Source organism: Moschus berezovskii, chromosome 24 (genome assembly GCF_049115385.1).
Source record: "Moschus berezovskii isolate FMDL1 chromosome 24, NW_MosBer_1.0, whole genome shotgun sequence".
NCBI classification, from domain to species: domain Eukaryota; kingdom Metazoa; phylum Chordata; class Mammalia; order Artiodactyla; family Moschidae; genus Moschus; species Moschus berezovskii.
In genome coordinates this window covers 6,915,137-6,941,376 of record NC_142483.1, presented here as the reverse complement: position 1 = coordinate 6,941,376, position 26,240 = coordinate 6,915,137, and the positions used below count along the sequence as shown (strand labels likewise).

The 26,240-nt window shown below is 50.8% G+C and overlaps 1 protein-coding gene across 3 annotated transcripts in view; it reads right to left on the bottom strand.

Annotated features, from left to right (window-relative positions):
* Positions 1–4,071: 4,071 nt before the first annotated feature.
* LARS2 (leucyl-tRNA synthetase 2, mitochondrial) overlaps positions 4,072–26,240 on the bottom strand; it is a 146,473-nt gene continuing 124,304 nt past the window's right edge. For 2 of the 3 annotated variants that reach the window (XM_055413611.2, XM_088832001.1), the window contains 7 exons: positions 26,094–26,194; positions 24,826–25,008; positions 23,370–23,539; positions 20,829–20,906; positions 19,808–19,919; positions 10,361–10,488; positions 4,072–5,636 (listed from right to left, as the gene is read on the bottom strand). In XM_055413611.2, coding sequence (XP_055269586.2) covers positions 5,457–5,636; positions 10,361–10,488; positions 19,808–19,919; positions 20,829–20,906; positions 23,370–23,539; positions 24,826–25,008; positions 26,094–26,194 — 952 coding nt within the window. In that variant the 3' untranslated portion in view covers positions 4,072–5,456. The remainder of the gene's footprint in view (positions 5,637–10,360; positions 10,489–19,807; positions 19,920–20,828; positions 20,907–23,369; positions 23,540–24,825; positions 25,009–26,093; positions 26,195–26,240) is intronic. The other variant, XM_055413612.2, reaches the window with a different exon arrangement.

Here is a 26,240-nt window from a genome sequence, read left to right as displayed (position 1 = left end):
GAGGTGCTCACCCAGCTGCCCTTGGATCAGTGAGTGTGGGCTTGGCACGTTCCTGACAACTGGAGAGAGTCAGAAATCAAGGCTGCGTTGGCAAACCCAGGAGGTTCGGAGCTGGTCTGCATCAAGGCCTGTGGGAAGCGGTGCGGCGGAGCGGGGCTGGACTCGCAGCTCGCCAGTCTCTCACATGGTCCTGGGCTCAGCCCCTTCTGCGGTAAGCCTCCCAGAACAGGGCCGAGCACACAGCTAGCCCTCAGAAAGGGCTAATGTTCTTACTGCTGTTGATAGGAGGGCATCTCAGGCACACCCAGTGGGGCGTTCCACAAAGGCTGGCTCTTTCAGAGGCCAGACAAGACCTGGAATTCAAGTGCAGAGCTGGAGGCGCATGGAGGTGAATCATGAGTGTTGGATTCCAGGCGCCTGACTCGGGCAGGCCTGGCCGCCATCTCCCCCCAGGGCCTTGTCAGCCCCGCCTCCCCTCCGTCAAGTGGGCAGGCCTGATGGAGACGGGGAGTGAGGTCACCCATTCTGGATGATCGCTGGCCCCACCCTTGGATCCAAGGCCTCTGCCCACAGAACGGGTCTTTCCCCAGCTGTTCCCGACCGCCCCCTCCCTGCCGGCACCGCCTGCCCACCCACTCTGGGGATTCCCTCTTGCTCATGGTTGGCCACCCCGGATTCCGATCTCCAGACTCATCAGCTTGGAGGAGAGTCTTTGGCCACCCACCCTCTGAAAAATCAGACAGGGATCAGCCCACGAAACAGATGTTTTCTGCTTGCTCGTCTCAGAGGAAGAAATGGTCGGGGGGCGGTAGTGGGAGGTGCAGACTCTTCTCATTTGCGTCTACCCTGATGTCATCCACAGTTATAAGCATTTACTTCCAGAGCTAAATTCTGTCTGGTGGTAGCACCGGGCTTTTCCAGGGGTACCCCTGAGTGGAGTGAGCACAGAATGGGGTTGGAAATACTCCCATCACTCACTGTAGGGCCTCAAGCAAGGCTCGGCCTGGATGAGTCATAGTCCTGTCATCTGCAGAAGGGGGACGACGGCTTCCAGTTTGGCCTCATCATTGTCTCTAACGCAGTGGCGCTGCCTGGAGACCCCCAGCCCAGGGTACCAGGGCAGCCCAGAGGTGGCTCGGCTTGTCCTCACCCCATCCTGTGTTCATCCGCGTCTCTTGTGACTCGGCGTCTGCCTGGAGCCTTTCCTTGCCCCCAGGCTGGCTGCTTCTCAAGCTTGGATTCATACCCTCTCTGCTAGAGGTGGTCACCTTGGGTGCACCCCCCCCCCCCGGTCCTCCTCACAGGCAGGGGCGCCTGGCCCCAGCTCCCACACATGTTGGTTGCTGATGGCTCGGCTGTGCTCCTCTCTGGAAACCTACCATGAGCCAGTGGGAGTCCCTCCATCCCAAGATGCCCAGAAAATTATTAACTACCTCCCTCCACCCTGGGCTGGCCCACGGCCCAGTGATGGATGGATTTGGGGTACAAAAGCCCAGCCTGCTTCCTCAGGGAGTGTCTGCGGTGAGGTGAGTCAGGAGTGTTGGGCTGCATTCTGAGGGGCCACATACACACGCCAGAGCTCCAGTTTAAAGTTCCTGGGACAGAAAGAAGCAGCTGTATTTCCTCCCAAGACACCCCACTTCTTCACCCCTGGAAGGCAGGTTGGAGAAAGCATGAGCTGTGAACAGGAAGGCAGAATTGGGGCTGAATCCTGGCTCGAGCGGTTATCAGCGGCAGGACGTAGGTAACTCGCTATGCTTTGCTAGGCTTCGGCTTCCTTCCTTAAAGACTGTGGGTTGTAATTCTCACTTTGCAGCATTGCTGTCCGGGTTGAAGAGCAGCAGCAAGACCCCCTGCTGTGCCTGGGACACACAATGACCCTGGAGGCTTTGTCTGCCTCCTTCCCTCCCCGCCACCCCACCCCCTGCCGGAAGAGAAAGACCAAGAGGGCGGCGGGTGGTGGAGGCGGGGCAGCCGGTGCAAGAAGCAAGCCCTCTGGCCTGAGTAGCGGCCTGGCAGGAATGCCAGCAGTCCAGGTGCATGGCTCTGCGCACCAGCAGCCTCCTGATTCCGATTTGGGCTCAGATCAGGAATCAAACCACCTCGCGATGAAAACCAAAGGCAACTTCGGATGCTCAGCTTTAGGTTTGCAGTCTGTCCTGTCTGAGCACGGGCCTGCCAAGGGCCATGAGTGGCCTGCAAGGATCTCTGGTAGACTTCTTCATGCGGCCTCAAACCTCCAGCTCACATCACCGGCCATCTGCCCCCAGAAGCCTCAGGCCATCAATCAGGGAACCCTAAGCCAAGGCAGCACAGAGGCAACAAGAATACTGGCCACTCCGCGCAGTCACGAGGCCTCCCTAGAGAGCCACAAGCTTCCAGCCAACATCTGAGTTTTCCTCAGTCTAGTACTTCCAGCAAGATGGGCAATGAGGTGAGGGGACTGGTAGACACAGTGGGTGGCACAAGGGGACTGGAGGCTAGAGGACTGGGGTTTGGATCTGGTTCTTCTACTTAGTGTGGGGCCGTGGTAAAGAATCCACACGCTGATGCAGGAGATGCAAGAGACTCGGGTTCAATCCCAAGGTTGGAAAGATGCCCTGGAGAAGGAAATGGCAACCCACTCCAGTATTCTTGCCTGGAAAATCCCATGGACAGAGGAGCCTGGCAGGTTACACTCCACTGGGTTGCAAAAGAGTTGGACATGACTTAGTGACTTAACAACAGCAACAACAAAAAGCTTCTACTTATTAGCTGTGCAAACTGAGTAATTACTGAACCTCAGAACCTGGGTTTCTTCATATTTATGACAGACTCATTCTTTCCCTCTAGGGTTTTAGTGGAAATTAAATGACATAATGACAAAGGGAACTTGTTCAGTCCAGGTTTTGACCTAATCAAGGCAGTTAATAAAGGACTGAGCTCATTCCCCACCCCAGGGATCAGGTTCTTCTGTTCAATTGTTCCATTACACCAGCTAGCTCAGTGATACCGACCAGCTCCTCTGTCTTTAAAACTTTTTCTCCTCTTGGACAAGAAGTTCTTCGAAGCCATGCCGTTTAGTCCGGTGGTGTTGAAGTTATACTCACTCACTGTTCTGGCCAGATTATGTGCTAATAAAGGGATCCCTGCCCTCATCTTACTGACAGACTCAGGCTCACTTAGCTTACTTTAGGAATAAACAAGATGGGGAGGCAAATGCACTCGCTCCCCTCCTTGAACCAAAGATCCTCATCTGGTTGCTTATAGTGAATCTGCACTTGTTGGTACACGCCATAGGATTCTGTCCACTCAGGTCAGCTCTGGGAATATCTTAAATACCTGCTCCAGAGTTCTGGCCCCTGCCTTCCCTTCCAGTCCAAGTCTTTCCTGACTCTGCTTCGCTGTGTTCTGGTCCTGGACCAAATTCATCCCAGTTAAGCTGAAGGTTAGGGAGAGAAAGGACTAGTTAGACATTATGGTTCAAATGAATCAATTAATCCAGTGGTTCTCAAACTTAGCTGGCCATTAGAATCCCCTCTGAAGCACCTATGTCAGCTTCCCTTGTAGCTCAGACCGTAAAGAATCTGCCTGCAATTCAGGAGGCCAAAGTTCGATTCCTGGGTTAGGAAGATCCCCTGGAGAAAGGAATGGCTACCCACTCCAGTATTCTTGCCTGGAGAATTCCACGGGTAGAGGAGCCTGGTGGGCTACAGTCCATGGGGTCGAGAAGAGTCGGACACGACTGAACGACTAACAATCAACAATCAATCAAGTGTGGAGATTCTATTAATAAGATCCCTGATGCCCAAGTGCACTTGAGATCAGTTATACCAGGATTTCCGGGCATGGGGACCAGGCCGAGTATTAAGCTTGAGCCAAGTGACTTAGCTGCTGTTTCTTCATCAGTACCGTCTACCATGGTTGGTAAGTTCCCCAGGCATCCCACTTTATAACAGTCCACATGGAGTCAGGCACACAGCCAGCACTTCAGAAAAAAAACAGAACAACTCAGTGTGCTCAGTGTGTTCCTGATTAACTCCTAGAATTGGAATATGGTGACTATTCCAGGATCACACATTTGTCCCGAAGTCATACATGACAAACACTTTATTCCATTAAAAAAAAAGTCATCTGTTAACTGCTGAACTGCAGGGGACCACATTTGAGCCTACTTCAGAAAAAGGGTTCGGGGAGCAAATACAGATTCTCAGCGTCACAACATGTCTGGATTCTCCTCCCCTCCCCATATTAAACAGTACTCAGTGGAGTGAGGCCAGTTCTGTTAAGAGCACCTAATCTCTGACTTCACCAAAACCCAGGATCACCCTAACATACATCACACGGGGGTCTTCCTGGCAGCCAGCTGCAGTGGCTGGCTCACAGGAGGCGACATCCGGGTGGCACCAGCCCCTCACCCCCACCCCCGCCGGCGGTGGACTCGTTCTCCCTGACGACAGGCTCTGGGGGCCACACCCAGGGCAGCACTGCCATCTGGGGCGCACATGAGCAGACGCCCTGTTGAGCTGTGGCGGGCTCTGAGATGGGTTCCAGGCAGGCTGGAAGCAGCTTGGTTCCGCTTCACTTCATAGCAAACGTGACACCCTGAGGGGGCAGTCGGGAGTGGCTGCTCCCCATTCACAGTGTGAAGCGGTACTTCGCCTGAAGGCCTGAGGATCAGCATCAGAGCAGGCCCAGCAGGCGAGTCCAGCTGAGTCAGGGTGGAAACAGCCAGCCAGGCAGGGTTGAGGAGCCAGGGTGCAGGCAGTCAGACTAGCCCTGTTTGTCTCTTGATTCCAAGCTATTTCTTCTTCTTCTTTTTGGCTGTGCCAGCCATGCAGGATCTTAGTTTCCCAACAAGGGATCGAACCGGGGTCCAGAGCAGTGAAAGCACTGAGTCCAAACCACTGACGGCCAGGGACTTCCTCCGAGTGACTTCTGAAGACGCCAGTGTCCATGCCGCACGTGGGTATCTGGATCCAGCCTGCAGACAGGAGACCATCTGCCGTGAGGCTGCGGCTCCGTCACCAATCAACAGTGACTGCTCGAGCTGCTCCTGAGCCCCCTGGCATCCTTGGTGTAGCCTCACGCTCCTCAGACCTGCCGAAGGCAGTGCAGTTTCCGGATCCAGAGGTGCCCAGGCTGCTCAAGAAGCTTCGTGTTCAGGCTCATTTGCTTCTCTTTTCACCTTGCTGCTCCCACCAGGCCGAATCTCTGGGGGCTTCACGTGGGGCTAGATGCTCCCCCCACCTGCAATGGCGGAGGTATGAGCTCCCCACCCCGCTTCACCCATATTTCTCCTCTGCCCCTACCCACCCTCACCCCGGCACCAGATCAGACTGCAGAGGCGCCCTGCGGATGCCAGCCCATCAGAAAGCAAAGGCAGACATTCAGGACACTGGGCTGTTCCCTGAGCCGGGGCCCCAGACTCCTTCCTTCGCCCCAGACCTGGAGGAGGGGCCACAGCGAGCCTGCAGTCACTCCTGCACCAGGAAGTTGATGAGGGCGGTGCGTGGCGAGAGGAAGGCCTTCTTGATGCTTCGCCCCTGTAAGAGCCTGACACCCAGCTCACTCTGGAGAACCAGTTCGTGGACTTTGTCCTGGTCCTGGGCGACACGCTGGGGCACGGGGACTTTGCCGCAGGCTTTGTTGTTGATCTGAGAGGCGGAAAGAGAGACAAGCGATGAGGAAAGCCTGAGAATGGCAGGCAGCCTGACACCCGCTGCCCCTAAAAGGTGCTGCTGTCTCTGTGTGGGGAGAGGGTGTGCGAACAGAGAAAGAAACGGTGGCACCCAGCTTCCCAGAAGAGTGAAGCGCAGTGAGATGGGTGGGATTAATGCCTGAATACCACAGAGAGGGCGGGGGTGCCACCCTGTTTCCTGAACGCTGCCCCCATCACACCTTGGTGGGAATTATGTCAAAAACTCTCAGCATGAGATGGTTTAGGCTGTATTCAGGAGGAGAGGGACAACTGTGTTACTGAAGATCACGTCGAGTTCAGATCCGGCCACAGGGCATTTCACATGGACTAATTTCTGGGGAAGGTGGGCAACCTCCCTTCCTGATGACTGGCTCCAGAAGGGGGTGCTCATGTGTGACGACCTGGAAACGGGACCCACACCACTCACAGTTCTTACCTAAAATGGGCCAGTACTGTTCCAGATGTTCAAGCTGGATTTAGAAAAGGCAGAGGAACCAGTGATCAAATTGCCAACATCTGCTGGATCATCAAAAAAGCAAGAGAGTTCCAGAAAAACATCTACTTTTTCTTTATTGTCTACACCAAAGCCTTTGACTGTGTGGATCACAATGAACTGTGGAAAATTCTCAAAGAATTTGCCTCCTGATAAATCTGTATGCAAGTCAAGAAAGCAACAGTTAGAACTGGACGTGGACAACAGACTGGCTCCAAATCGGGAAAGGCGTACATCAAGGCTGTCTATTGTCACCCTGCTTATTTAACTTGTATGCAGAGTACATCATGCGAAATGCTGGGCTGGATGAAGCACAAGCTGGAATCAAGATTGCCGGGAGAACTATCAATAACCTCAGATATGTAGATGACTCTACCCTATGGCAGAAAGTGAAGAAGAACTAAAGAGTCTCTTGATGAAAGTGAAAGAGGAGAGTGAAAAAGTTGGCTTAAAACTCAACATTCAGAAAAATAAGATCATGGCATCCAGTCCCATCACTTCATGGCAAATAGATGGGGAAACAATGGAAACAGTGACAGACTTTATTTTTGGGGGCTCCAAAATCACTGCAGATGGTGACTGCAGCCATGAAATTAAAAGACACTTGCTCCTTGGAAGAAAAGCTATGACCAACCTAGACAGCATATTAAAAAGCAGAGTCATTACTTTACCAACAAAGGTCCGTCTAGTCAAAGCTATAGTTTTTCCAGTAGTCATGTATGGAAGTGAGAGCTGGACTATAAAGAAAGCTGACCGCTGAAGAATTGATGCTTTTGAACTGTGTTGTTGGAGAAGGCTCTTGAGAGTCCCTTGGACTGCAAGGAGATCCAACCAGTCCATTCTAAAGGAAATCAGTCCTGAATATTCATTGGAAGAACTGATGTTGAAGATGAAACTCCAATACTTTGGCCACCTGATGCGAAGAACTGACTCATTGGAAAAGACCCTGACGCTGGGAAAGATTGAAGGCAGGAGGAGAAGGGGACGACAGAGGATGAGATGGTTGGATGGCATCACTGGCACGATCAATATGAGTTTTGAGTAGGCTCCAGGAGTTGGTGATGGACAGGGAAGCCTGGCATGCTGCAGTCCATGGGGTCACAAAGAGTCAGACATGACTGAGTGATTGAATAGAACTGAATGGTTCCAGACACCAGTGGTATTATTCACTGAATGTTGGTTCAATTATTTGATGTGAAGGTTAAATTTCACATCAAATATGAACTGATACTGTTGCTAAGGAAAGTGACATGTGATCCAAATAGCTTCTGAACAGCTTGTTTCAAATCCTCCGTCCCAGTGGCTCCTATCAGAACGCTTACGTTTCTTTCGTGAATGCTCCAGTTTTTAACTTGGAAAATAAAGTCCCTGTATTATGAAAAATTACCGGGAAGAACTTCTGAAGTTTCAACCAAAGCATATTATCCAGGATCCCACAGTCACCCATTTATCTTTTCAGATTTCTGTAGAACTTAGTGGCAATTTTAGAGGCTTCATTGGCCTAGATCGCTGTGCTGTACTGTGTGCGCTAAGACACTTCAGTTGTGTCCGACTCTGCGACCCCATGGACTATAGCCTGCCAGGCCCCTCTGTCCATGGCATTCTCCAGGCAACAATACTGGAGTGGGTTGCTATGTCCTCCTCCAGAGGATCTTCCTGACTTGGATGGAACCCACGTCTCTTACATCTCCTGCATTGGCAGGCGGGTTCTTTACCACTAGCGCCACCTAGAGGACGGAATGGGAGGCAGGCTCTTTACCACTAGCGCCACCTAGAGGACGGGATGGGAGACAAACAAGTCATCACCTCAAACAGCGGCTGCTTGCCTTTAGGAAGGTCTCCAGGCCTGGTAGCCGTGCCAGCTTCAGCCGTTTGGTCTTGTTACCTCCACTTCACCACTCAGCCTGGGTCCAGGCCTCTGTGTTGTTATCTAGGACTTTTCCAACAGCTGCCTGGTGGGCCCCTGGCCGTGAGTGCTGCCCCCAACCCCCCTAACCGCCCCATCCACTGCTCACTGACAGGAGCCCCCAGTGGCTCATGACAATAAAGGCACTCTTGTGAGGTCTCTCTCTCTCTGTGCCAGGCACCGTGATCCAGAAGTCACCTAAGAGACCCTGTTTATCCCCATCACAAGCCTGTGAGGTAGGTCACCGCCATTCCATTCCCGATTCTCAGAGGGCCAAGCTGAGGGACAGGAATGTGAAGCCACAGACCCAGGTCCCCACTCCAGCCCACACTGGAGATGGGATGACCCCGTAGACCCCCTCTCTTCCCTGCCAGCCCCCAGCTGCTCCAAATGCAGTCCGGCCCTCTCTCGAGAGTGGCCCTGCCTCTGCTCCAGCCCCTCCTCGGCTCACGGTCCAGGGAGGGCTTCCCCCACCGTGGCTCCTTCCCTCCACTAGGGAAAGAGTGCTCCTCTTTCAAAGCCAAGGTCACATCCTCTTCTTCAGGACACGTTCCCCAATGCCCCAGCTGCCAGAGGCAGCAATGCCTATGCTAGCAGCAGTTACCATCGACCAAGTGAGCTACTAAGCTTCTATTTCTGGCCTTGGCACTGAGTGAGATCACGCAGACAGGACAGCAGGCCTCGACACGCCGGCCCGGAGGTTGTTGAGCTGGGTGTGCTTGCAGGGAGCCCTACACATTTTAAATCTTCACTTTTTATTTCAATGAAAATCTAAGATTATTTTACCAATTATCAAAACTCAATTTCTTTTCCGCGGTGGTTAATTTAAAATGGAAAGACATTTTCAGACTAGAACTTCAGCGTCTCAAGTTGGCATTTCTGGGACTTCCCTGGTGGTCCAGTGGTTCAGACTCTGCAGGGGGAGCTGGTTTGATCCCTGGTCAAGGGAACTAAGATCCCAGAGGCTTCAGGGTGTGGCAAAACAAAAAAAAAAAGTTGGCCTTTCTCAACCGAACTTAGGACGAGTCCTTAGAAGTATGCAAGAGGATTATTTCTTAGAAACGTTAATCAAATGAAAGAAATCGTCTCTCTGTGGCACAGGCTAGTTTTGAGGGCTCTGGGAAGAGGCCTAGCCAGGAAGCCCCACCTCCTCGCCCTCTGTGGGCAGGAAACAGGAGGCATTGAGGGAGTAAGGGCCAGGGGAGAGGGCGAGGAGAAAGGGTCGCTGACAAGGAGCCAGCCTCCTGGGGGCTACTGTCTTTCCCAACGTGGACCTGCCCGCAGGGCCCAGGGTGGGCAGACGCAGCAGGCGGGGACTGGCAGGCCCCGCTACCCCTCAGCCTCTGGGTGACTTGATTGAAGCATGTTCCACAGCTTGCAATCATTTTGTTTCTATTTATTTTTCTTTCCTTCTTATTTCCCCCTATCTTTCCCACCGGGCTTTAAGCTCCACGAGGCAGGGACCCGGTTTGTCGTATTTGGGTTTGGGTCCCAAGAGCCTGTGTTACGGTAGGGGAGGGAACTGGATTATGACTGAGGAATAAACAGATGTGGGCAGAGTGATGAGCTCTCTGAGCCTGTGTCCTCAGCTGAAAAAAAAAAAATGAGGACAGTGATGCCTACCTTTCAGGGTGATGAGAGTTGGGGTGTAAATCAGCTGGCCCACGTGTGGTTCAGACTAAAAGGTCTGCCCCTCGTTTTCTTTCCCTCTTGAGCCACATCAGCATATTGAAGAGAGATTCATCACAATGGGTCTCAGATTAAGCAAACTAAATGCATAAGGGTAAACTAGAGCAGAATTACTTGCTCTATACTATAATCGACTACTTCCATGTATTTAAAATGATCCACTTTACCAAAAAAGAGATCCATGTAGCCTTCCTGAAATATATTTTGCAGAATGAGGGATTCCATGCCCACCACCTCACTATCACCCTACCCTTTCCAAAAGCCAAGAGCAGCTGAACGAAACCCAGAGAGCCTGAAACACAGTTGGAATGAAGACAGTTAGAACACGGAAGGCAGGACAGGTTGATTCTTTCTGTGCTCTCAAAAGCTCGAGGGCCACACGTTTTCTGTTCACAAGATTTTGGTATGTGGTGACCTCAAAAGTGAAGGTGCTGGCAAAGCGAGACACACTGGAAGGTCAGGCAGAGAGTCGGTGAGACATCCCTGGGCTAGCAAGGCCTGGTGAGAAACCTCCAGACCGGGCCGTGTGTGTGTGCGTGTGTGTGTTTGTGGCAGATTCCCCTGGGTGCAGGGGGCCTCAGGAGGCACTCACCAGAACTGCCATCTGCACGACCTCAGGCTGCTGGAGGAACTGCGGGTCCACGGTGGGCCAGGCCTGAAGCAGCACGCTGGCATCCCAGGCGTAGTGGGCACACAGCTTCTGTGGCACCAGTGCCAGGCCTGCAACATGGAGACACAGAGGGTCACTGAGCACACACGGGCTCACGGGAGCAGGTTGTACAGCGTCTGCCCGACACGGCCTGCCTGCCCTGGAGCCGGCCGAGGCCCCGGGGGCCCCACCATGGCTTCCACAGCCCACCAGGGGCCCCCACTTCCTTCGGCCTTGCTCATCATCCCAGCTTATTTATTAAGTATGTTTTGACCATAGGAGGCTAGTTTGGGGGAGAAGGGATACCGTGTATATGTACGATTGAGTCCCATCGCTGTTCAACCGAAACTACCACAATATTGTTAATCTGTCAGACCCCAAAACAAGAGTTTAAAGTCTGGAAAAAGAAAATTGTTTTATGACTGCACCCAGCGGCATGTGGGATCCCAGTTCCCTGACCAGGGATCGAAGCTGTATCTCCTGCACTGGAAGCGCAGAGTCTTCACCACTGGACTGCAGAGAACTACCAACCCAGTGTACAGGTAGCTTCCTTTTCCTTTTTTTTTCAATGATACCCAGAGCCATAAAGATGGTGAACACACTGTTCTTAAGCGTGCATTTGGAGAAGCCAGCCTGCTCGGTCTCTGCAGTCCTGCTGGTGAAGGGATCCTTTGTGCGGATCCCACAGTAACAAGCTGTGTTCGCTTCCTCTCTGGCCCAATACCTGTGGTCTGAGAGGGCCTCCCACCCAGTCCTTGACTCCTAATGGACGGAGCCAACATGCTGAGAACAGCAGGGTGCTCCTTCTGGACCTACTCAGAGGGAGCTCAACCTCTCAGCTAAAACTTCCTCTCGTGAGAGGCTCCCGCCACTTCCAAATTGGAAAGAGCTGTCCTTGGCTCAGGGTGGGTCCAAGCCGAGGAAGCTGGGAGGGATGAAAGCCTCTCCAGTCTCGAGTTCCCCAGTGCTTCGTGCTGCAGTCCCCAAGGCCGAGGAGGCTCAGTACCCCAGAGATGCTCACTGCCATTGGTCTGCGCTTTAGGGCTTCAACCAGGGCTTCTCTAGCAGGAAGGGTTCAACCTCTGAGCCTCTGTTGATATCGGGAGTACAGAAGATGCCCCCAAATGTGCAGGAAGTACACGGGGCAGAGAAACCGATGCCTGGGCAATTGTGGCCTGGCACCTCACCGCTGCCTCCTGGTCCTCCCAGAGGCAGGCCTTGAGCGAGTAGGCACATAAATGTGGCCAGTGTGCCCATGTGGGGGCGCTGCCATGGCAATGGCACAGCCCTCACACTATGAGTGGTTTCTCCAGGGCTGGTAGAGGTGGCGTGGCCCTTGCATTCCACGCCCTCCACTCCCACCTCTTATTATCAGCCTTGACACCAGCAGATACATTTGAAGTTTGAGTCTGGGACAGAGGAAACGAATCCCACCAATACCGATCCCGAACACTGGGCTGTGAGTTGATAATGTTTTATTTTCTTTGATGACAAAAGTGATGCACACTCCTTGTTGAAAATTTATAAAAAGTAAAAACAACAACAACAACAAAAAATCATGTTCACATGGATAGCATCTATAAAACTTTTTATTTTGAAAGATAGTAATGTAATGTACTGAATGAATATTTGTATGATATTGTATCCACAGAATCAAGCCAAACCACCGCCTGAATCACGCTATAGACACAGTTTTGGATTCTCTTTTCTCCTACATTTTAAACTAGTAATCAGCTTCATGGAAAATGATGACACACAATAGTATATACACTATGGTCAAAGTTTTAGCAAATGTTTATATAAACAGACAAGTTGAGGAAGAAAAACAGCAGAATACGGGGGGTGTTCTGAACCGGGGCTTTTCTCTCTTCAGATGGCACCTCGACCCCATTCTCGGTTCCTGCTCCTTCTAAAACCCCAGAAACACGCGTCAGACACCCTCACTCTGCCTTCTAACAGCCCTTCCCTGTTTCCTGTCCCTTATCTGTCTGTGCTGCATTCTGGGTAATTGCTCAAGATCCATATTTCAGTTCACTAATTTTCTTATCAGCTGTCTCAGATGTGCTGTTGAACTCATTCACAGTGTTTAATTTCCAAAGTTATGATTTTCAGTTCCTTTAAGTGCTATGTTGTTTTTCTAATCTGCTGGACTTTTATAGCTTCTGTTAATCTTATCTTCAACTCACTCTTTTGTTAACGTATTACACTTGCTGCACGTTCTCTGACTGATGACACCAGTATCTGAAGTCTCTGTGGGTCTCGTCCCTCTATCCTTCTTTCTGTTGCCTCACTCACGCTGCCATGTTTCCTGGTGAATTTCATGATTTCTGGCTGTGAGTTTGTATTTCTTGGAGTCTACCACTGGAGCTTCTCTGACATGTCTAGGTTCTGGCTGAAAAAATGAATATTTGTTTCTGCCATATGACTGCAGATCTATGATCTAGGACACTTTAAAATAAATTATTAGAAAAAAAAAAAAGAAAAACAGCAGAATAGCAGCAAGGATTATCCGTGGGAGATATAAGTATAGGCAATCTTTCTGTTAAAAAAAATTATAGATTTTTCGACCTGGAATACTCATGACTTCTGTAATTTGAAAAGATATCTATAAACAGTGTTCCCATACTGTGACATCAGTTCAAGAATTTTCTTCTGGTTTCTTTTTAAGGTTTCATTTTGTTTTCCATTTATTCATAATTTATCTATCTGTAATTTGTGTATAATGTGAAAAAAAAAAACACATTCTTAAAAAAATACACAGCAGTTTTCCAAACTGACTCCATTGAATAAAGTTTCTCTTCCCTACTGGTTTGTGATTTTTGTTTTACAATATAATATACTAGAGATGGGCTTCCCTGCTGGCTCAGACGATAAAGAACCAGCCTGCAATGCAGGAGACCTGAGTTCGATCCCAGGGTTGGGAAGATCCCCTGGAGAAGGGCAGGGAAACCCACTCCAGTATTCTTGCCAAAAGAATCCTCATGGACAGAGGAGCCTGGAGGGCTACAGTCCATGGGGTCAACACAGAGTTGGACACAACTGAGTGACTAAGCACAGCACACACTAGGGATAGTTGCAGAACTATTTACTATGAAGATACTTAAAACGCCTGCGTGTGATGAGGTGAAGAACGGGTCAGAATATGAATCAGCACACTGCTTCCTTCACTGAGAAAGTCTTGCTACCAAAAATATGGTCGGTTTTACTGGATTGTGTGCTTAGTGACACAGGAGATGGACCTGCTAAGCTCCTTATCTTGTCCTAAGCTCTGAGAGACAGTTCCCGACCAGCCTCAGGTCTGTGGAACACTATGAACAGCACTGGCGTCTTACTCTGTTGACTTGCATGTCTCAGTCCCCGTGTGGGCATCGTGGATTTGCCGGAGCATCCTGTGTTCTACTATCTGGCACTCTTATTGTAACCCTGTTCTGCCAGACAGCCTGGGGGAAGGGAAGGCCCTTTGGGGCCTGAGAACCAAGTGGCATCGGAGATGTACTCCGTCTGGCTCCCGTGCCCTGGGCTTCCCCTGCTTCTAACGAACCTGCTCTGTTTCCAACAGATGTGCCTCTTGGCAGAAGCAGAAAGGAGCTTCCTGCTGTTTCCTCAGAAGGGTTCCTATTGAGACTCATATCTAAATACAGGACAGAGGTCACAGAAGGGAGATAATCAGGTCTTTATTTTAGCTGGCTGGGCCAGCATGGCTTGTCCTGTGACCCAGCTGCCGTGGGCAGCATTCCAGAGCCTCTGCATGGCAGTTGCACAGGATGCCTGGGAGATGAAAGGACCCTGGACACAAATGTTCTGCGCAGAAGCTGTTACAAATTCCACTTTAAAAAAAAAATGAGGAAGCGCAGCCTTCCTGGAGCAATCAGGATGCTTATTTATAGTGGTTGGCGGCCCCCGCCAGGGATTCCATATAGATAGGAGAGGGCCCCCTCCCACCCCCACCCCGTCCTGCTCAGCAGGGAGGAACAGAAACTCACGACCCCATGTTTTTGCCTTCCTGCTCTTTTTAGGGAACTAAAAATATCTACCATTTGCATGGCAAATACAATGCTTTCTTTACGTGACACAGGTCAGGCCGGGAGCTGGTATTTGGGAAGCACACGGAGAAAGTCTGAACACGGGCTGGGAAGCAGCAAGGCTCTGATACACAGGCCACTGTTCGAGGCCAGCTGTGGCTCTCAGCCCACCCCCTTCCTGCCCCTCCCTGGACAGCTGCTGTCATTGACCTTCCTGTGCAAGAACCAAAACAACCCTCTTCTCCCGCTCCGAGAGCTGGTGAGGTCGCCATGCCACCATGGCACCTGGAGTGAGAGCAGGCGGTCACGGTGTCTGGATGGCAGGCCTCGCCTGATGACCAGTTTCACGCTGATCTCCACTCCACCCCAATCCTCATCACACACAGGGGAGGCCCGGAGATGGTCCCCACCATGCCCCATCCAGCCCTGGCACTGCCAAGAAAATGGACAGGCAGAGACCCTGCTTCACGTTAGCCTTTACCCACAGAAAGGGTTCTGGTGACATTGGCTCAGTGGTATAGAATCCACCTGCCAGTGCAGGAGCCGCAGGTTCGATTCCTGGGTTGGGAAGAGCCCCAGGAGAAGGAGGAAATGACAACCAATTTCAATTTTCTTGCCTGGGAAATCCCATGGCCCAAGGAGCCTGGTGGGTTATAGTCCATGGATTCAGAAAAGAGTCGGATATGACTCAGTGACTAAACAACAACAAAATAATGTGGAAACAGCACACATATTCACGTATAAAACCATCGGAACATCAGCAAATATCTTATTGCCCCTTACAAGTATCACACACACACTTCCAGATGATGTGTGGATTTGCAGGTGTTTTTTTGGCCTTTCTGAGAGGCTTGCAGAATCTTAATTCCTCAGCCAGGGACTGAACCTGTGCCCTTTGCAGTGAAAGCTTGGAGTCCTAACCACTGAACCACCAGGGAAGTCCCAAGATTTGCAGTTTTTGTTGAAATTAATGAATACAGCCTACATGCACAGCAAAAGAATATAGCTACAATATTTTACCACCATTTTTACGAAGAAAAAATTCGTGGTGGTAGACTACACTTCAGGATCATGAGTTACTTGAGACATTTAAGGGAGGCAAAGGGTCACCGTGCTGTGACCCTCATAATCAACATGTTGATGGAAGACTCTAAGACGGCAAGAGGTAGAAGCAAGATGCAAAAACCAAGGTAGAAAAATCAATATTGAACTGTAAAAATGGCCAGAGAAACAGAAACGGGAGGTCTTATCACCACATTTTAAATAACTTACATTTGGCTAATTTCAAAGCAGCGCACGCGCGCACACACACACACACAAAAGACAGAGGAGAAATCACCCAAATGCCCATCAACAGACGACTGTTTAAAACTGACTGAATACTCACCGGGTAAGACACCATGAAGCTGTTAAAAAGGAGCAGGGTCAGCCTGGAAGTATTGATACAGAACCACTCTGTACAACACTCAGTATGGTAAGAGAGAAAAATTTCACATACACGCATGGAGTTCTGACAATTCGACTGTCAAACACCCTCATGAATAGGACAATGTTCTATGATGGTAAACAAAAGATAACTCTGTAAATTCAGATGCGGTGTCCTGAGACCCAGAGCTTCAGGAAGGAAAAAAAGATTTCCTCATCCTGTTAACGAGCGCACACTGCCAAGACACTGGTTCTATTTCCCACTGAAGGTCTCCACCAACTCTTTACATGATTGGTAGAGGACATTATTAGGCTATCAAGTACTTTGGGTTTCTCTAAAGGTTTTCTTTTATCTAGAGCCACAATGGCCATTTTGCCCATGGACCCCGAATGGCCCTCAAAAGACAGATCTCAAGTCTGCTGTCCTTTGGGGAGGATCTCTTCCACGAAAACCTGCTTTTCTGGGGAACCCTGGGAAATGGTAATTTCTGAACAACCCACCCTCGCTGACTGTATTCCCATTGTAGTCACTGTGTGGTTATCTAAGATGCAGCAGGGAAGTCAGAAGCTGTGTGAAAGCTATGTTTTTTATTTATTTGCCTGCGCTGGGTCTCAGTTGCAGCACGCGGAATGTTTTGTTGTTGTTGTTGCAGCACGTGGGTTCTTTGGTTGAGGCATGGGAACTTTTAGCTGCATCATGTGGGATCTAGTTCCCCGAACAGGGATTGAACCCGGACTCCCTGCATTGGGAGTGTGGAGTCTTACCCTCTAGACCACCAGGGAAGTCCTGAAAGCTATGTTTATTTAGAATAAACTAAATGTGTGCAAAAACTGTCCCAGAGCCTCGAGAGAAGAGTGACTGACAGTGTGGGACAACAGTAATGGCGTCCCCTCACGACACAGTGCTTCTGCTTGCAGAGGTCTTTCACTCCTCTGACACTGGCCCTTGCTGGATGCTGGGAGAGGCCGGAAGGGGTCAGGTCCCCACTGTCTGCAGAAGGCACCTGACAAAGACCTGCGAGCTAACGACCAGGGTGCTGTGCCTGGGGTGTGGGACTCCTCACCTGACTGTGTCACGGCCCTGCTTCCCATCCGGAGGAGCCACACACACACACTCATGTGCAGAGCCAGGAGACAAAGGTTTCCCACTGCTTCTTTAAACGCTTGAGGGATGACCTTTCAAGGGAATGAACACAGACTGCAATGCCCGCTGCCTGGAATGCCCTCCCCAGCTTTCCCACCAGTGCCCAGACCAGAGTCCGGCACAAAATACATGCTCAGTGAGTGTTCACAGAATGACTGAATGAGGCCGGTTAGGAAAACTCAGATTCAATCCAGACCCACTCCTCATTATAATACAGCTCACAAAACCCACTGGTGTCGTATGTGGGGAAAACATGGAGCCAAATTTGAAACGGGCTAGTTTCTATCACACTGCTTTAGTGTATGTCCTTCAGGAAAGCCTGCCACACAACCACAAAACAGACTAGCAGGGTATCACCACAGTGGACACCTCTGGTAAGACCTGCCGGGTGGGGACAGGGCCCTGGAGACAGCAGGCCCTCTCTGCCACCCTCCCAATCCTGGCCGTGAAACACAGAGCCTGGAGGGGCGTGCAAGGAGGGGATTTCTGAAAACCCCATTTACATCAGTCCCTCCTGGGAGAAATGAAATGAAGGACGCAGGCATAATGCGGGACTGAAAATGATGATAAGAGGGAGAGATGTGTATATTCCAGGATGAGAGTGAATACGTTTATACAAATTAGATAAGCTTTGTTTTATAAGAAGGGAAGAGTAGGAAAGAATTAACAGTGTGCCACTTAAAAGACTTCATGTGATCACCAATGCTAAATGAAAGAGGCGTATTTCCTGCCTAAGGAGATAATGAAAGGGTACATAAACTAATGTAACATGGCAGCAGCCTGGCAGGGCCTAACACCGCCCTCCCTTTGGGGCATTCTGTCTATTCAGCAAAGAACGGTGGACGTTCTTGTCCTGTGTGGTGTGTTCCAAAGCACAGAGGCAACTCAATTCACTTGGTGAAGGCAGTGAAACCCTTATTTCCGAACCTGACAAGGCACACTGAGGAAAAGCTGGCTTCTCCTAGGAGAGTAATTGCAAAATTCTAAATAAAATAGTAGCAAATAGAATTTACAGTGTGTTAAAGGTTTACTACTCTATGGTCAAGGTAAATTTATCCCTCAATAGCCTATTCAGTTCAGTTCAGTTCAGTTCAGTCACTCAGTTGTGTCCGACTCTTCGCGACCCCATGAATCACAGCACGCCAGGCCTCCCTGTCCATCACCAACTCCTGGAGTTCACTCAAACTCATGTCCACAGAGTCGGTGATGCCATCCAGCCACCTCATTCTCTGTCGTCCCCTTCTCCTCCCGCCCCCAACCTTTCCCAGCATCAGAGTCTTTTCCAGTGAATCAACTCGTCGCATGAGGTGGCCAAAGTACTGCAGTTTCAGCTTTAGCATCAGTCCCTCCAATGAACACCCAGGATTGACCTCCTCTAGAATGGACTGGTTGGATCTCCTTGCAATAGCCTATTAGGCAGTCAATTAATTGGACATAACTCATATAATCACAGCAAAGGGGAAAATTAAAAGCAAAGGCTAAAACACCTCAACAACTGAAGAATGGACGTTAAGTAAAATCTATCTCCATTTCCTAAGGTGAGTTCTGGTAAACAAGCCTAGAGGGCCGCTTCCTTAACAGGAAGTATCTAGACAGGGAATATCTACCCTAAACCAACAGCCAACAGCAAACCTCACAAGGAAACATATTCCATTTAAACCTGGCAATGAGAGAAGACTTGCTGTCACCAGTATTCTTTAACATCACATGCGGTTTTCTAAGCAGTATATTAAAGAAAGTAAACAGACACAAGAGCATAACTGTTAAAAAGGAGAAAACTTAGGCTTATTTGTTGGTCACAGACCCCTAGAAAATCCAAGAGGATTCTACCCCTAAATGAAGGAAGAGTGATTGATAGGGAATCTGGTTATAAGTAAGTAAATAATTACTAAAAATCATACGCCAGATATTACCAGTCAAAAATTATAAGAGAAAAAAAGGATTCCAGTTAGAGTTAAAAAAAATAAAATGAACTATGGCAAGATGTTGGGAAAGACTGAAGTCAGGAAGAGAAGGGGATGACAGAGGATGAGATGGTTGGATGGCATCACTGACTCAGTGGACGAGTTTTGAGCAAGCTCTGGGAGTTGGTGATGGACAGGGAGGCCTGGCGTGCTGCAGTTCATGGGGTTGCAAAGAGTCGGACATGACTGAGTGACTGAACTGAACTGAACTGATGGCAAGATGAAATATTTTAAAATAATCTTAAGAAATGTGTGGGATCCATACGAAGAACTTGACTGGGTGTGGGGGAGATCTCGAATAAATAGAGAGACAGACCGCGTTCTGGGATGGAAGCCTAGATGTGGTAAAGATGTGAAGCTTTCCCAGGTTACTTCCAGGTTTAAGAAAATCTCAGTCAAATATATCAAGGAGATTTTCAGAGAACTTAACAAAATTATACCCGAGTTCTACTGAGAAGAATAAACAGGTGAGAAGAGCTAAAATAACTACGAAAAAGAAATGAATGCTACTTCTCCAAGACTCCCAGATAAAAGCATAATGTAATAAACACAGCATCCCTAGGCCGCCTGCCTCCTGCAAGCTCCTTTAAAACATCCTCAGAAGTCACAGGGGACCTCTGAACACAGGGTTGAGAGAACCGGGCCCAGCACGGCCATCAAGTCCTCCTGCATGGCCCCATCTCACTCCACTCGCATTTCCACAGACAGGTCCCCACGGCCGAGGCCACACACTGGGCCCCATGGCTGAGGACATGAGTCCCGAGTAAGGCTCAACACGTGGCTGAAGCACACGCTGGTCAGTAGCAACAGGTCAAGTGAGGCCTCCGCCACCTACCTGCCCAGAGCTCTGAGGCTATGTGAGGGGCCATGGGGGCGGCCATCACCATCAGGGCACACAGAGCATCCTCGAACTCGGGGCTGTGGAGAACAACTCTCTGCGAGGCTTGCTGGGGGAGAGAAGAGAAGAGCAGTGTAAGCACACCGAGGCACGCAAGACGAGCCTGGGTAAGAGCGGCCGTGAAGGAACCTGAAGTCCAGAGACAAGCAGGCGGGAAGAGCACCTCTTCACACCACTTTTGTTCTAGGCAAAGAACTTTTCCCTGTTTAATGACAGTATTAAAAATAGCTGGAGCAGCAACAGCAGTTGTATTATTGTTCTATTTTATTTTTTTGGCTGTGCCGCACAACTTGCAGGATCTTCATTTCCTTATGAGGGACTGAACCTCATATGAGGCCCTCTGCGGTGGAAGCATGGGGGCCTAACCACTGGACTGCCAGGAAAGCCTCGGGCAGATATATCACTGTTGACTGAGCATTTAACCATGTCCTTGAGCTGATGTTAACTGGTTTGGGTCTTCCCACCCTTTGAGGGAAGCAGTGTTAGCCCGTGTGACAGATGAAGCAGCTAAGGGCTATGACAGAGGGAGAGTCACCTGAGCCTGGACACACGGTTAAGCAAGAGATGGAGACCAGATTAGAATACAGGTCAGTCCTAATTCTCAACCACTGTGCTAGGTTTCCTGCATGTGCAGGACCAGTGGGAAATGCAGAGACTCGCTCAAAGGTTCTGCACGGTGAAACTCCCAGGACTGGGGTCCTCTTGCCCTTCTCGAGGATCTCAGGGGTCCTCCTATTCTTTGCCAGTTCTGGGCAACACTCAGCGTCTTCCTGAGGTGAGGCTTATCAGTTAACCTAGTCACACCCGTTCACCCGCTGCACACCAAACTCTGGAAATAAAACGTCCAGAAAGGCATGGTCTCTGCCCTCTGGGAGCGGCAGGCCACCTCACCACGTGACTGGAAGCCACACCCCACACTCCTTGGCCAGGAGCAAATGGGCACAGACTGGCCACTTACCGAGAGGGCACTGCTGAGTCCCATCAGCTGAGAAATCGCAGAGTTCAGTGAGAAGTCCTCTGTGAAATGGGCAGTCACCTATTGGTGAAAGCAGAATCATTCACTTTGTTCAAAGTTCTGTTAAGCTTACACACACACACACACACTGAATTATCCAAAAAGTGTGGAACTAAAGGCATGCCATAAAAGATACTTATAACTGTTTTCGCTATCTCAAGTAGTCACTATAATGTTTTATCAGCACAAGGATTTTTAAAGTCAAAGTCAGTGTTGCTTCTGCCACTCAAGACGGCTCCTCTTCTTCGATAGCGGCGACAGTGCGGGTTCCTACAGCAGGTGCCTAAAACACTGATCGTTACCTGAAGCGGAGGCTGGCCCCACCTGATGACCAAGCGGCAAACAGGAGATGGGACAAAGGATGTCCCTTCCCCATGGTCGCGTGACCTTAATTTACAGTGAAGATTACTGGTACATGGGGATAAGGTGAGTTTCACATTTTCAAATACAGAGTCAACACAAGAACACAAACACTACTTGTCGGCTTTTTCCTACTGGCACGCTTTTCAGTTTTGACCATGGGTAAGGACATAAGGGGCTTCCTTTGTAGCTCAGTAGGTAAAGAATCTGCCTGCAGTGCAGAAGACCCGGGTTCGATCCCTGAGTTGGGAAGATCCCCTGGAGAAGGAAATGGCAACCCACTCCAGTGTCTTCGCCTAGAAAGTCTCATGGACAGAGGAGCCTGGTGGGCTGCAGTCCATGGGATCGCAAAGAGTCGGGCACGACTGAGCGACTAACACTTACTTACTTACTTACTTACTGACTAAGGACACAGAAAACTAACACATCCTTAAGATGTCAAGAGTTTCCAGCTTGTGGGAATAACCCAATTCTATTATCTGACAGAAGAGAAGAATTTGCCAAATTCAAAGAGAAAATATGCGATACGCAGACAGTCATTCAAGCGGCACTCAGATGACTGAAGCCGATTTCATGAGCTCTGTCTCTCGACAGCACGGTAGAGAGGATGGCAATAAAGCTGAAGAGGTGTCACTAAATGAGGCCATGCTGGGCCCGGGGCCACTGCAGTCTCCACAAAGCAGAGGAGCAGCGCAGCTCCTTCAGCGTCCTCAGTGACTGGAGGCCAGAGAAGTGACCTCGGCTGTCTTCCTAAGCCGGAATCAGCACATCTTAAAAAAAAAGGAAACATTCAGCCTAAGGAGAATTCGGGGCATCCGGTACCCATTCAAATGTGGCTTCAGACTTATCCTAAGTGCTTTCTTTCAAAGACGTATGACATTTTTTTCACAAAGCTCTTAAAAAGGTGAATGTCATGGCATTACAGCAGACTTCCAGATGAAAAATTTACAGGGATGTTATCAATGCAGAATCTTTAAAAGTGATTTAGACAATAATATGCTATTCTCTAAGAAGATAAGCCATTAATTTATTTGTAAAATTCATTCCACAATACCTTAGACAAATACTGTGTAACAAAGTTTCTGAGTGGAAATGTCTCTGCTGTGCTGAGTATCAGGGAACTCTCTGTTCAGTTCCTCATGGGCTGTGTGACTTTCTCAGGGCATTTAACCATTTTGCGCCTCAGTTCTGCCCACAGAAGGGATGAAGAGGAGGCTAAAGATGAGGAGAGTAAAGAACAGAGTCTTTTCAACTCTAAAATTCTATTTCTGTTTTTATAATATATACAGTGTGTCATCGGAATGACATTAAATTTGATTCTCTATCTGAAAGTGAAAGTGTTAATTGCTTGGTCTTGTCCAGCTCTTTGCAATTCCATGGACTGTAGCTGCCAGGCTTCTCTGTTCATGGGATTCTCCACGCAAGAATACTGGAGTGGGTAACCATTCCCTTCTCCAGGGGATATTCCTGACCCAGGGATCGAACCTGGGTCTCCTGCATTGCAGGCAGATTCTTTACTGTCTGAGCCACCAGGAAAGTCCTGCTGCTGCTGCTAAGTCACTTCAGTTGTGTCTGACTCTGTGTGACCCCATAGACGGCAGCCCATCAGGCTCCCCCGTCCCTGGGATTCTCCAGGCAAGAACACTGGAGTGGGTTGCCATTTCCTTCTCCAATGTGTGAAAGTGAAAAGTGAAAGTGAAGTCGCTCAGTCATGACTGACTCACAGCAACCCCATAGACTGCAGCCCACCAGGATCCTCCATCCATGGGATTTTCTAGGCAAGAGTACTGGAGTGGCTTGCCATTGCCTTCTCCGAGGAAAGCCCTAGGATGTGTTAAATATGGAAACATGGAAAGCAGGCAGCTTCCTCAGATCTGGGATGGACAAATGGGAGGCATCACTAGAGGGAGCCATTTCCCAAGAGCATCTCTCCCTTAGAACGTGTGCGCTGTTGCTCCACCTTGGGAAAACACCCAAAGCAGTAGGATCAAGTAATCAAGGGAAGTGGGGCCACCATAATAAGACAGGAGGAGGACCCAGTGTACCCACCCCAGGGCAGGCAGGCCACACAGGCCACGAGGGCTCAGTCACAGAATCAACCAGTGTCCCGGGAAGGGTTCTGACCTGAGAGATGACCGAGTTCTTGTACTCCCACAGCCTCCTGGCCTCGGCTTTCTCCTTGTCGCTCAACAGCTGAGGCCTGGGCGTCTTCCTAGACGTCCTGGCCTCGATAAATCGAGTCACCAAGGACCACAGACGCTGCTGCCATCTCAGCACCCCGGGGAGCGCATCGGCTGCGTGTGACGTTAGTGAACGAGAGAGAGAGAGAGAAACGTGAGGATGTCTGGTCTGGTCACACCTAAGCGACAAAGCGCCTGTGGAAGAGATGCTTCATGGGATCTCCCCGAGGGCACGCAGAAGGGTCCTCCCCGGCTGCCAGTGCCTGGGAACCCAGACCAGGACTGACTCAGTCATTTCTTCTTAGGGCTCCAGATATTCTGAGCACAGGACGCCGGGGCTTACTCAAAGGGTTCCCAGCAACTGTCACCGGCCCAAAAGGAGCTTAGAAGTTTGGGCCAGGATGGGCAGGAGGGCATCGCCTCCTTGGTTAAGAAAGCCTGCTGTGACGAAAACGTCCTGGGAACCAGCAGTGTGCGTGGAGACAGGGCTGAGTTACGCGGTGCAGGCTGTCCTCTCACGTGGACAGGCAGTACACGGAGGCAGCGCTGGTCCCCAGGCTGCGTTCAGAGCCACACTGCTAGCGGCCTGAGGTGTCCTAACACAAGCCTGGTCCTCGCCAGTTTCGTGTGGTTCACGTAGTTCCGCGTGCGTGCATGCTCAGTCGCTCAGTCGTGTCCGACTTTGCGACCCCGTGGACGGTAGCCCGCCAGGCTCCTCTCTCCGTGGGATTCGCCAGGCAAGAATACTGGCGTAGGTTGCCATTTCCTCCTCCAAAGGATCTTACCAACCCAGTTTTAGATCTAAACAACTCTGGAGGGAGGAATCCCCACGCCCCCCACTCGCACCCGCCAACGCCCTGACCGCGGAGCTCTGGAGGCTGCCGTGGGTGACTGCAGAGGTCACAGGTAACGTCTGGGCCAGGCCCCATGTGGGGTTCTCTGGCCTGGTAAAGGGCAATGCACCGTTCCGGGAAAAAACTTTCACGTTACGCCAAGAGGGGTCTGGCCTCGGTGGACTTCAGTGGGCCCAGGTGTACCACAAAAACCAGCCTGGCTCAAGGAAATGTTCTCAAAGTGGGATCCTTGTGGAACCTGCCGGAGAACACCCAGTCTGTGCTGAAGGCAGGCTCCCAGCCCCACCCTGGGGGCTGGATCAGCAGGGCTGCGGTGAGGACCGGGGCCTGCTGCCGCAGCGCGCTCTCTCGGGGGTCTGGGGCTCATCAGGTCTAACCACGCGGGCCGAGGAATGGCACAGGATGTCGGGCAAACTGCTACCTGCCCCACAGGTAGGACCCCGGGGCCCTCCCCTACTGTCTCAGCAAAGACACGCCCTTCCCTGGACTCCCTGGGCGCGGAGGCGGATCTCGCCGGCGGCGGGCTGGGAGGAGAGGCTGCCTTACTCTTCACATCCCACAAGATATCCTTCTCCGGAGGGGCGGCGAAGAGGATGTAGAGCCGGACGGTGTCGATGCCGTACTGCTCCACCACGTCCTCGGGCTCCACGCCGTTGTGCTTAGATTTGCTCATCTTCTCCCAGCTCACCTCGAGCTTCTCCCCCGTGGTTGCATGAACTGGGTCGGAACCTGCACACCAGAAGGACGCGTGGGTAGGAGGGGACGCCGAGCCGGTTCTATCACAGCGTATCCAATCCGGAAACGCTGCGGGAGCCGTTCAACGTGTCCGCCTGAAGAACCCCACTAATTCACTCAGCGTGACATGTTCTCTCCCTTTAGACATTGTAACCCTGTTTGGGTTTTCAAGTAAATGAGGCCTACCTCCCGCCACAAATCTGCCTTTCATGAACAGATAGTACACTTGCCAGCTTTTGCTCAGTCACAAAACAAGACAAAGCAATGGCCCTCTTTTTAAAAAGTAAATCACTTATATACAAAAAGGACAGGGAAAAAAGGATAAGGAGGACTTGCATGCTGCTGTTTTCTTTTTGGATTCGGAGCCGCAGCTGGCAGCTGACCTGCCAGGGTCTTGGGGCAGCAGAGCACGTCTGAGGTCACTTCACCCAGAGGGAGGTCCCCGTCCGTGTGAAGTCACCAGAAGTTGAGCTCACCCCATGAGCGGGGTCCACACGTGGGGTTAGCTCGCTGGGCTCACGTTACACGTGGGTCCTGCTGTGGAGCCCTGTTCCTTCTCTCCTCCCGCCTTCACACTATGCGTCCGGATGGTGCTGACGGAGGAGGCCTTCCCTGGCGTGTGTGTGGATGAGGTGGCCTTGCAGCCAAGCTCCGACGGGACCAGGAAGGACACCTGACAAGGTTAAGTCTCCTTCTCTGCAATTGGAACTAAGAGAGGGCCAGTCTGTCTCGACGCTGTTGGGCACTGGAGCCAGGGGTCCTACGGAGGTGAGGCAGGAGGTGGCCCTGCATCTGCCCAAGGTCACTCTGCATGCTGAGATGAGGGAGAGCAGGATCCAAGCCCGGCAAGGGAAGGAGAACAGGGCAGGAGGGCGGAGCGGAGCAGGAAGTAGAACTTGAGGCTGGAGGGCGACAGAGGAGGCAACAGAGGCTGCGGCTTCCTACACACCACCCTTCCCTGCAGCTGGGTTGGGGCAATGTCCCTATGTGCCTGGGTGAAAGCCGCCTTTGCGTGGATTTCTGTTCCTCCTAGCTAAATATTCCCTGGCTCCAAGAGCAACCAGATGGGCCATTCTTACCTGTGAGATCTACTTCCTCTCGCCGTAGATACTGTCCAGATGGTAGGCGGAATGTCTGTCCCTTGATCAGGCCTTGGGCCAGCAGTTTATGAAAAGGCTCTCTGAGGAAAGAAGACAGGAGAAGAAAACCGGTGCGGCGGGGACTGG